The 15,743-nt window shown below is 39.8% G+C and overlaps 1 protein-coding gene across 2 annotated transcripts in view; it reads left to right on the top strand.

Annotated features, from left to right (window-relative positions):
* palm1b (paralemmin 1b) overlaps positions 1 to 15,743 on the top strand; it is a 31,318-nt gene that overhangs the window by 3,436 nt on the left and 12,139 nt on the right. For both annotated transcript variants that reach the window (XM_088002328.1, XM_014986874.2), the window contains exons 2-3: positions 12,979 to 13,021; positions 14,649 to 14,729. In XM_088002328.1, the coding sequence (XP_087858454.1) occupies positions 12,980 to 13,021; positions 14,649 to 14,729 (123 nt within the window). In that variant the 5' untranslated portion in view covers position 12,979. The remainder of the gene's footprint in view (positions 1 to 12,978; positions 13,022 to 14,648; positions 14,730 to 15,743) is intronic.

Here is a 15,743-nt window from a genome sequence, read left to right as displayed (position 1 = left end):
TGAATTGAAGTGACCAACATAGTCGGGACACTTCAAGAAGCCCTTTGACTCCCCTCACTATTATTGCATTTGTCTGTGAAACTGCAGCTGGAGTACTACGCTGAGATGCTATAACTCAACACCTTCTCCACCACTGTTTGTTCAGTGTCATTTCAACTCAACATACACTCACCTGGCATTTTATTAGATACCTGTTTAGTGGCTCTTTAAAGGAAAATAGCTTATTAACTTGTTACATGGAAGCAAACATGGTTAAGATGGAAGGAGGATTTAAATAATTGAATGCAATGTGGTTGTTAGTGCTTTATAAGCTGGTCTGCCTACTATATAAACACATAGAAACGTTCTTGGGTTTACAGAGAAGGTTCCAAATATAAGAAATATCTTGTGTGAGGATGCTTTGTTGATGTCCGAGATTATTTTCAAACTGGTTTGAAATGGTAGAGTGAAAACAAAATGGAAGAGGAGCCATGCTGAGCCTTGAAACCGGTGGGCTACAGCAGCAGATGACCACACTGGTTAACTCTCCTTTAAGCTGAAAATGGGAAACTGGGGATACAACTCTCACAAGCCCAACAGTACCAGGATGGAAAAACGTTGCCCGGTCTGATGAGTCTCAATTCCGAAGTACAGTATGAATCCATACTTGCTACCAAGTGAAGGACATGAGTATTGATACTCCTCATTTCCATTATTTTATGGCCACAATGTACCCAATTTCTGATGGAACAATGTACCATATCACAAAGGTAAAATCCTCTCAATTTGGGGTATAGAACACGACCATGTGTTCTTTGTTAATCCAATGTTTTCCAGAGTCACGGGAGTTTCATCCAATGATGCTTTCGTTTCAATGTTCAAACATCTTGTTAAATATATCCCAAGTACAAAGGAAGATCTGAAGGTAAAATGATAACGTGGTATCATGGTGCCACCGATAGCCCCCTCAAAAGTGGCATTTAACCAGTTGGGTTGATTGTGCATGGTATTAGCTGCTGGGATGGCTACATAGCTGGAGTACAGAGGACCATCCACAGTCCCAGGTGGCTCCCCTCACTGACCCTGCTGTCAACAATACAGCGGTTCTAAAACTAAATCAGCAGACTGAAAGTGTTAAAAAAGCGGCAAGCATGACAAAGACCTTAAAGTTTTCTGCGGAGCAGTCGTCCATTGAAGGCTTCCTCGTCCAGCATTCAAAGTTATAAAGAGCAACATTGGGCTCAGATTGTAGAGGTGTTGGATATTAATAGTTAATGCACTGCTCTCCACCTTGCCCTCTCTTCCTCCACGTAATTTTACTCACTTCTTAATAATCTGTTTCCTCATTTTCTCCTGGATAGTCACTTTTTTCCTCACCCTCTCTTTAACTAGTCTCCCTCCCCTCGCCCCACGCCTGCGTGCTGCATTCTCATGACGGCTAAAGCGGGTGGGGATTTTGTTTTTTTTATTTTCACTCGCTTCCCTACAGATCATCTGTCTTCTCATTAACTGTCATTTTAAGCCACTAAGTCGCTTTAATCTCTGAGGGAAACATCCTCGGCCGAGTGTGTTTGTGCGCGCTGCGCTAATACGTGTGTGCTCGGGAGAAAGAGAGACTCTTGTGTCCGCTGGTCAAACCACGCGCACACCCACATTCTCATATGACGATCAGCATAGTCGTTACAAAGACTATTTCAAGAGCACTATTGATATGTGGCAAACGGGGTACAAACATATTTTTATTTGCCGATAAGGACTCGAACCTGAAAAGAAGACCGTGAACAACTATTAAATCTCTTATGAATGAGATATTCTATTTTTTCTTTGTAATTGTTTCTGTTAAATCCCAGAAGAGGTTTGCTGGGGAGATATGAGACAAACAAGCTCTCTATAAACAATTGCTAGCTGTTCTTAGAGTTTTAAGAGGGGATTGGGAGGTTGCCATAAGGGAAGGCGCATAATTAGGCTTAATGGTTCCTGCGTTAACATTGAAATGAGATGCTGCTCCAGTAATGCAACTCCATTGTCTCACGGATGTATAAAAGATGCTGACTGACCTGAGAGGCAGAGAGCAAGTATTAGAATGCAGGAGACGGCTTACTATGAAAATTGGTTGTCTGCGAGGATAAAAGCTCCGGTGTCAGCAGGTCATGTTGGTTCTAAAGCTTTTACAAAGGTTGTTGCGTTGAGACGATGGTACAAGTCAATAATTAAAACCCATTATCCTGTTCTTTACTCATTAACAACCTCTGCTACCTTATCATCCTGAGATGATGGTTGACTTTTTTTTTTTTTGATGAACTTGCAGATGTTGATAATTGCTTGATAACTGTGAGGTGAAATAATATGACCAAGAGGCGTGCTGATGATCATGACAAGCTACTGGATTGTAGCTACAGCTGCCATGGAGTCTGACAGAATTGAGGCTGCAATTTTGCACCATCAGCCCTTATAACCAACACCCGCAGGCGAGGCAGGTGAAGCGTCTTTCCCAGGGACACAAACGAGTCAGGCGGACCGGGAAACCAAGCGGCAATCCACCGATTGCAGGGCGAACTCCAAATTCTTCTATGCATTTGTTTCTGACATTTTCCTGCAAGAACTAGACTTATCTAATCTTTTGACCCAATTCTGATTTTCTTTTCAAGAACTATACCATTTGTAAAACCGTTTGAATTTTGTTCAACTTTGTTCAATCAAAGCATATACCTGTAACCCAGGACTGTCTAAAGTGTGGGCCACAAGTCGTTTTTAGCCCTTGTTGTGGTATGTATTGGGTCCATGGCTGTAATTCAAGAATGGGACAGATTTGTTTGGCTGAACACTCTTTTAATTATTTTGGGCAAGAAAGTCACTAACAGATCTAAAATCGTGTTAAAATAAAAAATATCAAGTACAACACAGGATATTCATCTTTTATTAAGCCGAAACTTCCAACAATTTTCAACAAACATGCGAGACCCTGTGTGTGGTTAGCTCTCTGAAGGTCTTTTCTACAAAAATCAAGCTAACTTATTACGTTGAATAAAATATTTGGAGACCTGTCAGCTGTTTTTGTCACTCACTAAAATTATTTCTGGTGAAATTAAAGCTAAATTAAAGGAGTTTTTTTTTTTTTTTTTTTTTTAAGAAATCTGAATTTTACTGCATAAAAGAACTCGTCACTAGATGTTTGGTTATAAGATGAACAACAGAAGACGTGCGATACTTTACCATTTTACCTTCGGATCACTGGTTGATCGATTTCAACCACTGAGCATTGATTGGGGCATTCACTTGTATCAGGTTGTCTCATAATTGTGAACACCTGGTTCAAATTTGTTTCGCATCCATATCCTCCAAAATATTTCCTCTATTAACAATGCCATTATGCAGCCCACTCCCTACTCCACATTGACATAAATCTACACAATGGTGGAGTTCAGAGACAAAGCTTTGCTTTATTCTGTAGGGATAAATCTAAGAAAGAGCCATTCCTTAAATGCAAATTGCCCGTTTGCACTGATTTGTAACAACATAAGCATGGGCCAAAGGGGAGTGAACAAGTCAGGCCTTTAATCACATGTTAAAAAGATCCATGTTGAATTTTTTTCTACGTTGCCAGAGTGATGAGTGTAGCCTCAGCAATAAATCTCTGAATAGGTCACGAGTTGAGTGCTTTTTAAGTTAACGCTGTGGAAAAGTGGAGCTAAGAAATATTCTGTGTATTTTTGAAAACTGACTTCAAAATCTTACGTGTTCGTCTTGGATGTAAATATAACAAGGTGTCAATGTCGTCGTACCTGTGATACTTTATAAATCCCAAGAGCAATGGGAAGCTAAAAGGTAGAGTCTAACAGTGGTTTTAGTAGATTTTAAATATCTTGTAAAACTATTTATGCAATACAACTCAATATTAGCACATATTAATCTACACAGTTATACGATTCAAGTAATTGATTTCCTCCCATTGAACAACATTCATCTTTTACAGTAAACTGGGTGAGGCTAACAGCTTTATCCCCCTGCTAGTTGTGAATCAACAGTTCACTCTAAGTGCAGGTATTCTTTCATGCAATGGAATTGAAAATGTGAGCAGTGTATATATAGCCTGAGCTGTTCCAGGGGTCAGTTGTGGCAACTCAGTGAAGTCTGGATCTGACATTGTGGTCGCTGGTTGAGGTTATGTATGTTCAGCTCTGCAGGGGTTTCGGGCGGCGGGCCGAGGGCTGCTGGCTTTGGGATGGCAGCAGGTCCAAACGTCGGTTGCCCGTGCCGTCAGTGTCCCCTGCACTGCTGCATGTTGTGTCCATGACTGTGAATGTGAGAGGCAACTTCCTGACATGAGTATTGTGGTGATATCAGCCTCCTATCCCCTCTGTGATGCTGATTACCGGTTTTCTGCAGGCAGCTTTTTCCTCCAATTCTGTACACACTTGAGCACACACATACACACACACACACACACACACACACATGCCTAGCAGACACATTTTGTTGTTCATATCTTGTTATTGTTTTCCTATCTTTGTTTTTGCCTTGTCGGTATTTTCACTATCATGTAATGAAAGTCAGGGGAATGCCGGATTTCTCCCTCTAGTAGAAGGCAGCCAGACCCACCACAATGTTTGCCTCAACTGCAAGTACAGGTCACAAAGAGAAGATGGTACGTTTCTGCAATTTACCAGGACTTGTAGTTGTTTGAAAATTATCCTAATCTAACACTGAAGCTATTTGGCAGAGAGAACAGCGGCCATCTTTAAGGTCTTGTGATAAATGTAGATGTATTTTATTTAAAAAATAATACCCCACTGACTGCATTTTCCATTTGAGTCGCTCACTACTCTGAGGATATTGTGTGTTTTTTTTATACAGCCAATAAAATATGACATTCATCTACTAATTTGACAAAACCTGATCTGAAATCATCAGAGCTATCCTTTTAAAGCATTGATCTACATCAGTTTTAACCCAATTGAGTCAAAAGCTGACAAAAATTGGGTATAGTTGGGGGTCTTATGTAGCAGTCATTCCTGAAATTTTGATTGCAAGAAAGACAACAATAGCCTAGTCAGAGAAAGTAAAATGAGAGTTCTTCTTGTCTTAACAAATAGAAGATGTGAACTGTTCATGGCGTGTCTTTGGATTTCCCAAGAAATTAGTAGAGGCCATATTGATGCAACAAAATGCCAGGCGCTGTATTGCAATACGGAGTTGGCAAAGTAAGACGTTAAAAGTGCTTCTTGGTCGTCTTGATCCCACCACCCCTCGTCACAACTCCGCCCTGCATTTCTCAATCGGCGCGTGGTTTCCCATTTCTCCTCACGACGTGCATGTTAAACAGTGCCTCATTTGTGCTTTCGACATGGACATCGCGCAGCGCTGTCCTCCTCTGACTGCCGCAGCGGCGGAGCCGTTATTTACTGCTGACCCGAAAGAAGGGAACTAGTTTTACCCCGTGACCCTGGAAGACTTAACATGTGACCTCAGCGGACTTCCTTTGGTTTTTATTGGCACCGCTGTGTTTACGTTTGGCACAGTTTGTGTTGTGCCTCAGAGAGGAGGCTGCCGAGTGTGGTGGCGGCGAGGTCACGGTGTGGGTGTTTGGCCTGAGACGAGAGCTTGGTTGGAGTTTGGGGGGTGGGCGGGGAAAGGCACAGATATTGTTGTGCGTGTCCTCTTGTGGCCTGAAGGAAGGAAGTCGACGACGTGAACAGCAGTGAGGAGAAAGAAGTGCCACTTCAATAATGAGAGTGTGAAGTGATTTGAGATTAGCTTCCTCTCTGAGTACCTGATCTTTTTTTTAATCCTGGCCTGGATTATTAAACTAATCAGTCAGACTGTAAAAGTAATATATGTCCTGAAAAAAAAGATATATATATATATATATATATATATATATATATATATATATATATATATATATATATCTTTTTTTCTTTTTTTTTTAAGCTGCTCCTTTATCAAACTAGTTTTGACACTGCTTGAAAGTCTGTTAAAAGGTTCCTGCTGCTGTGAGTTTGCATGCAAATGAACGCCTCTTCGCTGCTCAGAGAGCACAAATGAATTTATGGAAATAGTTTAAAGGTGTTTATGTTTCGACATATCATAAGTGGGATCGTTAAAAGCTGTTTTCTAGTTCATTAGTTGCAGTGTTTTCTGTGAAAGGGAGCCGCACCATGAGAACTATAGCTGAACTACGTTGCCGATTTTAATTGGTTTGTAAGGGTGTAATTGGTTATTAATCGATTAAAGTCATGAAAAAATATGCAGCTTAGTTCAGCTTAATGTTGCCACGATGTAAGATGGAGTTATTCCTGCCTGTTATAATTTAATGCAGTTTTTTTTTTTTTTTTTTTCCAATTGTTTTGGTTTGGGTTTTTCCATGAAAACACTCTTTACCATTAGACACAGATGATGTTTCTTTCAGGTTTCTAATGTAAACCCATTCTTGTTTATTAAGGCCTGAAAGTAATCTCAAAGCATTCGATACCCAAATTAGGACCACCAATGGTTTTAGAGGCTTCATAACTGCTTACATACAATTGGATCACAGCAATTTTGGCAAAACTTTTGTTTTCTGTCCTCTGACTATCCACTAATAATTCTGACAATGCAGGTAACAAATCTGGCCTGTAAAGTTTCCAAACCACCAGTACAAATTAAAAGGCCTCTGCTCCTCCACAATCAGTCGGCAACTTGATATTGTTTCAAGTCAGTGGTTCTTTATTGAAATCGTTCACCCTTTAGAGTTCAAGTTACGTGAACCTGCGGCATCCATGTTTGAACACATCAAGGAGCACAAAATCCATTATAATTATTATTATGATTTTACACGTAAGACTAGAATTTTCCCATCGGGCCAATCATATGCATGTGACTTTGTTTGTAGAAGTAGCTGCAAAATAGATATTAGATCAGCTCAGGCATTTTAAAGTAAGGTGTTTAGTCACTGATGATCAGTGATCAGATCAGTCTAAAAGGAATCTGTGATTAAGACGACTGCTGTAACGTGTCACTAAAGATAATTATGCGTGAAACGGACAATGTGAGCCGCCTTATGTTGGTATGCCATGTTCTCGCTGACCTTTACGCACTCAGACTGTGCTACGTTAATAATTGATGTGACGCTTCTGAACAAACATCTGTGTCAAAAATAATTTTAATAATCAGCTTTCTTTTACAAAAACAAACAGTTGCACTTAAAAGCAAGATGTTTCTGTCACATGAAATAAAATATGTCGGTTATAAATGTTGCAGGGCAAAGTGCAGCTGTTATGTTTTGGCTGCACCCTGCCAGTTCCTGTTAGAAAACATTGCGTCTGTAAACTGTAAAGCTTGTTTGTCTTCAGATCTGCGTCATGTTCTCAATCAGTGACGGGCAGCGTGTATTATTAACTATGTAGCTTCATGGGCACTAAGTTAATTTCTTTGATTCAGTGGAGTTGCACAGGGCAAAAGTGTATGCCGGAGCCAGAGGATTATAAGCAAAATGTGGTTAGAAAACATGATGGTGCACTTTGCAGCCAGTTAATGTGTTCCTGGAAACGCTGCGACTGCAGAGCACCCAGCAGAAAGCAAGGATGACTGTGTCTTACCGGCTTAGGCTGTTGCACACCTGCTTTGTCATACTGCCAGAAACGTTTGTTTCCAACCCCGCTGGCCGTTAAAGATCACATCCGTTTCCAGCTTTTTCTTGATCGACATTTTGGATCGCTTACATTTATCTGATTCAATATGTCATTGTACCCTGTCTGTAAGTGACTTCCTGCCTCCCTCGTCGTCTTCCTTTTACTGTGACAAATGTAATTACTCTCCTAACTATGCCACAAAGCTTTCCCCTCTGTGTGTGTGTAGTTTGTTTAAGAGGCAGCAGAACACGAGGCTGCATTTTTACGTCAAGATCCGCCAAGTTTCTTTGGAATGATTTTTAAATTTGTCACATCAGTCACGGAGTTTGGACAAATTCTACTGAATCTTGAATTTTGCTCAAAACAAAATGGAAACAATCAACAAAAATCAGGCCATGATCAACTGTGTTTTAGAATACGCACTAAATGGACACTTTATTTGATACGCCTGTTCACCTGCTCAATGAATCCATGCATTGAACTGCAGGAAAGTGTGCTGAAGTTCAAACCCGGCATTGAAAGGGGAAAGAAAGGAGATAAAAGTTACTTTAAATATGTCATTGATTTTAATGCCCAGTGGTATACCTACATCATAAAGTGATCTAATGGGACTTTTACACATAAGTGTCTCTTAACTGTACATAATGTTCAGAGAAAAACATAAAAGCCAGCAGCTGTGTAGATGGAAAAGCCTTTTTTTAACGTCAGAGGTCAGGTGAAAATGGGATAACTGTTACAAGATGCTAAAAAGGCAACAGTAGCTTAACACTCGTTACAACAAAAACTTGTGGAGTACCATTTCTGAACATACGAGTTTGCTAATTATTTAGATACTATATCTGTGAGGTATTTGGGAATTCTTGCTTTTTTATGGAGCATGTTCCAGAAACTAAGATTAAAAAAAAAAAATCTGTGTTGTTTCAATGCCAAAATAGGTGACGTCAACCCAAATCAACTTTTTGAATAAATCCTTGTTATCAAGGTAGTTATAGCGAATTTTTATGTACTTATAATGTGGGGTCCATATTTGCTAAGGACCTGAAACATAAAGACATTATGAGTACTTGAATTATTTATTATGAGTCTTATTATTATCGCAACATTCACCAATGCAATCACATTTCTTCTTCATAACACGCAGCCCTGGCGCCAACCATGCTTATCCTTTTATGACCACAGTGAACAGGATCCAACCCTTTTCTTGCTCTGTGTGAGTTCGAGACTCGTTGTCCTCTTAACCTCTGGGCCCATACCGGATGATAACATATGAAGACTCCTGAATTTCTATTGTAGGTTTTTTGTTTTTGTTCGGCACTGCGGGGTCATCAGTGACCCGTCCCCCTCTGAAACCTTCCTGGTGACTCTGGGGACTCCTGCCTTCAGAGTGAATTCTGAGTTGCTGGATTTGCCGGTCTAATACAAATCTGTTTTCGAACCCAACTTACTGCCAACTATACGCTGTCCATCAGTTTTTTTTTTTCTTTGTGATGCTTGTTCAGTCACTGATTCATAGAAAATTAGCCGTTAACGTCGTAAGCATAGTCATATTCAGCTGAAACGTGTGTAATAAAATCAATACAGTCATCCAGCATTCTTAATGGTTAAGGAAATTGCAATAATGAGCTGTGAATGTTAGCATCCGCCGGCTGCATGCCTGATGACCCCAGGCTGAAATCAATGGCGGTCCATGTCGATCAGTGCAGTGTGCAGCATCTGTGCACCAGTTTCTGTGTGCAGCGTGGCAAAGTTAGCAGAACAACCAAAGATGTGAATATAATTTCAAACAGGACTTCAGCGCAGCAGGTACATGTAGGCAATGGGAGGACAATTCGATCACAGGCTGTATTTCTGACAACCAGTGAGCCTATTTATTATTTCAGAAGCAGGCTTTTTTCCCCCCCATGAGGGGAAATGGTCTGGAACATTACTTGAAAACTTTAGCGTGGTTTTTCCTCATTTGGGCATGCAAGAAAGTCTTCACAGATGACACTGACTTTAGTTCTAAAAATAATAATAATGACAGGTTCAGATAAGCGGTAAATATTTTTAGCATTAGTTCTAGGTTATTTTATTTTTTACAGTTCTGGTCTATCATGTCAAACATTTTCTTTATGCGGAGAATTTCCACATGCCTTCCTCCCATGTGCTTTCATTCCTCCTGATTTTGCTTGATTGGCTTGACAGGTCAAATGTGGAAAAAAAAAAACATAAAAAATCCAGGAAGTATAATATGACTGTGTTTATGTGTGTGCTAGAGGGGTTGATCAGATGATTGCGGTTCTCTCTCTCTGTTTTCCGAAGCATCTCCATGTGATGCTGATGGAAAAACAGTCTGTTTGTTGAGGTCACTCATATGATTGCTGTACAGGAGTGTGAAGAGTCCTACAGCCCGCAAGTTTGAGACCACTGGAGGTTCAGGAGACTCCAGTTCACACCGGGGCTGACACGAGAGCTGTCGACTCTGTGTGTTTTCAGCCCTCGTAATAAGCTCCGCGAATTAGTGCCAGCTAATTCGCACTGTGACAGTGGGAGTCCTGCCACCCAACAGGAGCGGTGACACCGCTTCTGCACGTGTTTTGCACCGAAGCATGTCGGGCTTTAGGCGGTCGGGGTCACGCAGGGTTGTTCCGTCGTTGCTCGTTTGAGAGAGTTTGATTTAAAGAAGGGAGAGAAACCAAAGCTTCCCTTCCTCAGCAATGAAAACATTGCTTTGTGTTGCAAAAATTGTCTCCAATCTGTGCAAAAAGCTATCATTTACACAATCTCAAAATAGTTTTCCCAGTTTTTTTATTTTTTTTGTTTTTTTTTCAAGCGAGAGAGAGGCAGCCTCCAGACAGAGTGGGAGAACTCAATATCTTCTCCTGAGGTTGCAGCTATTGATAATTTGACACCGACTCAGTAAATTACACTTGTTAACCATCCCCATCACTGGGCTACATTGATTTCCACATTTAAGTTGCGCTCTACCGGGGTGTATTTTCATGGCTTAATCTTAAGTATCTCTTCGTTAGGCAATTATCTTTAACTTTGCCGAAGCTATGTTTGAGTGTATGAAAACTGATGTTATTGATCTGAAATATTTGCAGTCGCTTTTACACATCAACTTATAATAGATGCAAGTTTTCAAATCATTTTTCTTAAAGACGTTTAAGCAGTTTTGTTCCGTGAACAATCACATTGTCATATATAACGGGCGGTATTTCATTTAGAATGAAATTACGAAGTTTTAATTGTATTCCGTTCATAAGAGTGCCATGCTGCTCCTCTTCTGCTGACAAAAACTAAACGTATCTGGGATGTAACTAAAGAAATGTCAATGGATATTTTTGGCAGATACCAAATCTCATGTTTAGAGGGATAAATATAGGCATGCTTTGCATACATTCCACTCACAGTGTCCCATTCAGCAGACACACCTCTCGGCAAGAGAGAGAGAGTGTGGTTTCAGTAGAGGATATCCAGTAAAATGGACTGATTGTGTCTTCTCTCTTGCTTCGCTCGGCCGGTTAATACTTTGTTTTCACTTCTTATCTAGAGATGCGCTGATCCGAGCTCTCTGATCTCTTTTAACTTGCTGATACCGTTTTCGGCAAATTCTCGTTTCTCTCCGGGAACTATATCATTTATAAATTTCAAAATAGTGTGGTCTTGCATTCATTTTAGTAAAAGAGACGCTGTCACACTGTGTGAGAGAGAAGAGTCACTTAGTGTAAAGTAGGGTTTTACAATTATTTTTTCAAAAAGCAATATGAATACAGAACTGACATTTTTAATTATCTTTATCTTTTATTAACAATAACACACTAATTGTTAATAACAAAATATCCAAACCGCCGTAGCTGTTGTTAAGCAAGTTCAGAGTGAGAAATCAGATCAACTTTGCTGAAAGTTAATATTATCTACTCAAAGTCTTTCTTTGCTTGAAAAATGCCATTTGAATGAAAAGATAATAAATAAAATAGAAAATACAGTTTCCTTTTAATTCTTGTCATTTCTAGATGCAGCACTCAATGACAAAATAGCTAACTTTCAATTTTCTTAATTCATGAAGAATATCAACAATGAAATAAAAAAGGTGCGCCAATCAAATTTTTTGATTTTGTAAAATTTTTGATTTTGTAAACCTTTGATTTTTGGCAAATCCGATTTTTTTGTTGTTGTTTTGTGTTTTGTTTTTTCTGAACTGCAATATCACAAGAAATAAGAGCAGTATTCAAAGCATTTTTTTTCTACTATTCCTACCATGAGTGGTCGTTAATTGTTCAAGTTTGGAGCAGAGAGCCAGCATCATTTGGCATGCGAGCAATGCCAGTAAAGCTGTGATTTACTGGGATCTAATAAAACAACTAAAAACCTTGTTTTACTGGGATTGCTCACTCTCAAAGACAAATTAGAGTTGATATATAAACCAAATAAAGACAAGTTAGAGTTGACATTTAAAACTCTCTTTGCCTCTTTTATTTGTAATTTAAAGTGCTTAGCATTAATAACTGTGAACATTTGCCTTTGTGTGTGTTGCCAGTGCAGAATTAAGACCCCCGGCATTAACTCTGAGGTTTAGAGCTGCTGTTATTGCCATAAGTACAGCCTCTGTGTATTCCTTAGATAATCTAGATCTTTACCTTATAAACTATAATTATACTTCCAGTTTCTATGGTTTAGAGTTATTCTTAAAATGATGCTTTATTGAGCATAGGAGAATATAAGATCCAACCCTTCAGGAGTTTTAGAAATTACTATTTAAAATGCAAACGATTAGGTCGTTTCTTACATTCATATTCAAAATGTTGATGTTAATACTATAAAACAGTGGTGTTTAGTTTTTTTGTTGTTGTTTTTTTAATGTGACTGAGCTAAATTACCGGTCTCGTCGTCATGTGCTTTTTTTGTTGCTATTCTTCTTCCAAAGGAAATATCACATTTAATAACCATTCCTGACGTCTGCGACTTATCATTCGTACAATCGTAACACAAGCCTCTAGTGGAGACTTATTATGACTATTACTATCGCTCAGCGTCCCGTCTCAGTAGGGCAACAGTCACAGTCATTCCACTCTGGCTTTAAATCTTGCTTCCGTCCATCCTCCATCCTGGATCTCTGGTCTGGAACCCATTAGAGCAGGAATCTCCAGCAGCGCCATGATTCCACATTAGCATTGCCTACCCTGTCTCACCCTGACAGGAAAGAGACACTGCCTTAGTGCCAGATAGACCAAATATTTCACTTCAGTCACTGGGAAGTCGTTGGAAAAGTGCAGGTTTGTTGAGCGAACACTCCTCTGGAAGAGAACTAAGAGAACTGCTCACCAAAGGGCGCTGAATGCAATCGTGGGGTTCCAAATATCTCCTGTTAAATCTAATTTTTTTCTCTTTCTCTCTCTTTTCTCAGGATGGCGGAGGTGTCACAAGAGGAGAGACTCCAGGTCATCGCTGTAAGCTACATCTACATGCAGACACACATGAATACACTGCCTGTTTCTTCCCAGCTCTTGCAGGCTGCACATCAGGACGGACGGCTGTAGAGACAACAAATCATTATTGCCTGTCGAGGTCTGATAGGATGACTTAATGACTCAACCTTTTAGAGCCCATCTTCTCCACCCATTAGTAGGCATCCAAAGCTAATGGTGTAGATACAGCTCGCTCCTTTTTTTTTTTTTTTTTGCTGTCTAACTCCTGGTATCTCACTCAGCTGTTCGATGACTGTTTCTTTTCTGCTGTGTTAAAACAAAACAAACCAAAGAAATGCAGATTTATTTTTTTTTTAATCAAGACAATCATGCCTGTAGTGTTTTTAAAACACCAGGTGTTTTTAGAGGAATTCTTGGCTGGCTGAATGATTCGTGCACCGCTTTGTATCGCACAAACTTCCAGAAATGCAAGCTGATAAGTCCAGTTTTTTTTTTTTTTTTTTTTTAAGAGTCTGGCTGGAGAAAAGCAAGTGCATATTTTCCACCCTGCAATTCTAGGAATTATTAGTGAATTCAAGGATTTCAGGAATTTTCCTGACTCTCTAATCATCTGTGTTAACTCCATGTGGAGTTGCGTGCAAGAAATCCAAATCCTTCCCTTGGGTGACATTACAAAAGGCTCACTTGTTTCAACTTTTTTTTTTTTTTTTTTGCAAGAATACGATTATGCATCTGGCAGTGTGTTTTTTGTATTTTATAAAACAGTCAAAACATGTGATACTGATCTTTTCCACTTGGTGCAGGTGGTTTCAGTCTGTCTCACCATTTTAAAACGCAGCACATATCACCATATTAATCAATGTCCTTCCATTCAAATCATAACTTGTTACATAAATAGGCCGAATCGGCGTAGTGTCATACAACAATCGTTTTTCTATTGTTTCTGAGGGTCAACCGGCTTTTTGCTGGATGAACTCATTTGTTTGTAGGCGGGGATTTACGCCTTGCACTGTTGGCTGTGACTCATTTGATTTTTTTTATTTTTTATTTATTTCTCAAAATGAAATAATTTTACAGGTTTCCATCAGGGGAAAGCAGGAAAGAAACCACGCTCACACACATAGCTCGAAGCCAGCCGGTTTGGATTCCCTCGTGACTCGAACCTTGAGAGAATCCAGCTGCCTCCTAAAAACCAAACGGCTGTCAACCTTTCGGAGACGCGCCGCAAAACTTAAACCGAGCGCTTTGCAGACTGGCATCCAAAGCCGGCCTGAGGCATAAGTAAGCCCCAAGCCGGCAGGGGCCCCGAAGACCAATTGAACTCTCACACAGGAGACATCTTTGTGAAGTTAACTTTGAAATGTGCTCAGTTGTTTTCTTATTTAAAAAGTTTATTTTTTATTTTTATTAGTTTATATGAATGAATGTAGCCTTTAAATCTCAAAAGATGAATTCTGCTCAGAGTCCTGTCTGACCGCGGGCCAGCGCTCCTCGTGCCAGCAGTCTTTAAAAGCAACTGTCGTAACAATTGTCAGTAAAAAAATAAGCCGGCTCGATAATGTTGGCGGTGATGCTGCGCTCATTTTTAGTTGGTTCAAACCTCTGTGGCCCGGTTTGTGAGAGATCTTGTGTCTGTGTGTGGCGACAGGAGAAGAGGAAGAAGCAGACAGAGATTGAAAACAAGAGGAGGCAGCTCGATGACGACCGACGGCAACTTCAGCATCTCAAGGTATACAGTAATGCGCTTTCTTCCACTTGTCTCTATGTTTTTTACGTTTATACCTCGGCAAAGACAATCCTTTGAGGAGACAAATGCTACTCGGTTGGTGAGACTGTCTTCTATCGTCACTGCACCGAAATCTTCACCTGCTTATAATATTGGTTCCTTGTCTTCTTTATAGACTTAAACTTAGACTTATTTTATTGTCATTGCACAAAATAGCACAAGTAAAACTGGCAATGAAATGTCATCGCTTGGCCACCGGAGCACACACAAAAACACAAGTGTGTCTATAATTAAAAAATAAAAAATGTAAATGTAAATTTCTTTATTAAATGTGGTGAAATTTTCATTAAAAAAAAATAAAAAAATACCGAAGGAACTTTGCTAAGTAGCTACACATCGTAGTTGCAACAGAAATGTCTGACTTTTTATGTAGGCAGCCCCTCAAAAACTCCATTTTGTTTTTAAAAATGTTAAAACAGAAGGAGAACTGATTAATACAATACCCTGGAGAAATGCTCTTACCCCTTACCCATTTTGTAGCTTTAATGTATTTTCAGTGAGGTTTCATCTGACAAACTAAGAAAAAAAAAAATATAGTGCATAATTTTGAAATGAAGACAATACATTTAATTTTTTTTTTTCCACATCAATTAAAATCTGAAAAGTGTGGCATGAATTTCTATTCTCCAGCCCTGAATAGGTACTTTTGTAATAGAGGGAGAAGAGGAGTGGGGCGATGGCACGCCGCTTCTGTCCCTGCTGAACAGAAGCATCACATGTTTAAAACATCTTGAGAAACGCTGCGATAAAACGCGAAAGCAAAAGCGCCGGGGCCGACCAAAGGCAGGATCGCAATGCACATTCTGACAGAAGGCACGGTTTTAACATTGTTTGAAATGTACTTGAGCTCTCCACTGATGAAATCCAAATCTGTGTCATCTGCACCCCCTCACGCCTCTCTCTGGGCAGAACTTGAAGCAGGATCACTGCCGGGCAGGCCTCTCTTTTTCTTTTTTT

This window comes from Poecilia mexicana, unplaced genomic scaffold (assembly GCF_051168715.1).
Source record: "Poecilia mexicana isolate PSO_F unplaced genomic scaffold, ASM5116871v1 scaffold_22, whole genome shotgun sequence".
Taxonomy (NCBI): Eukaryota; Metazoa; Chordata; class Actinopteri; order Cyprinodontiformes; family Poeciliidae; genus Poecilia; species Poecilia mexicana.
This window is presented reverse-complemented; position numbering and strand designations above follow the sequence as displayed.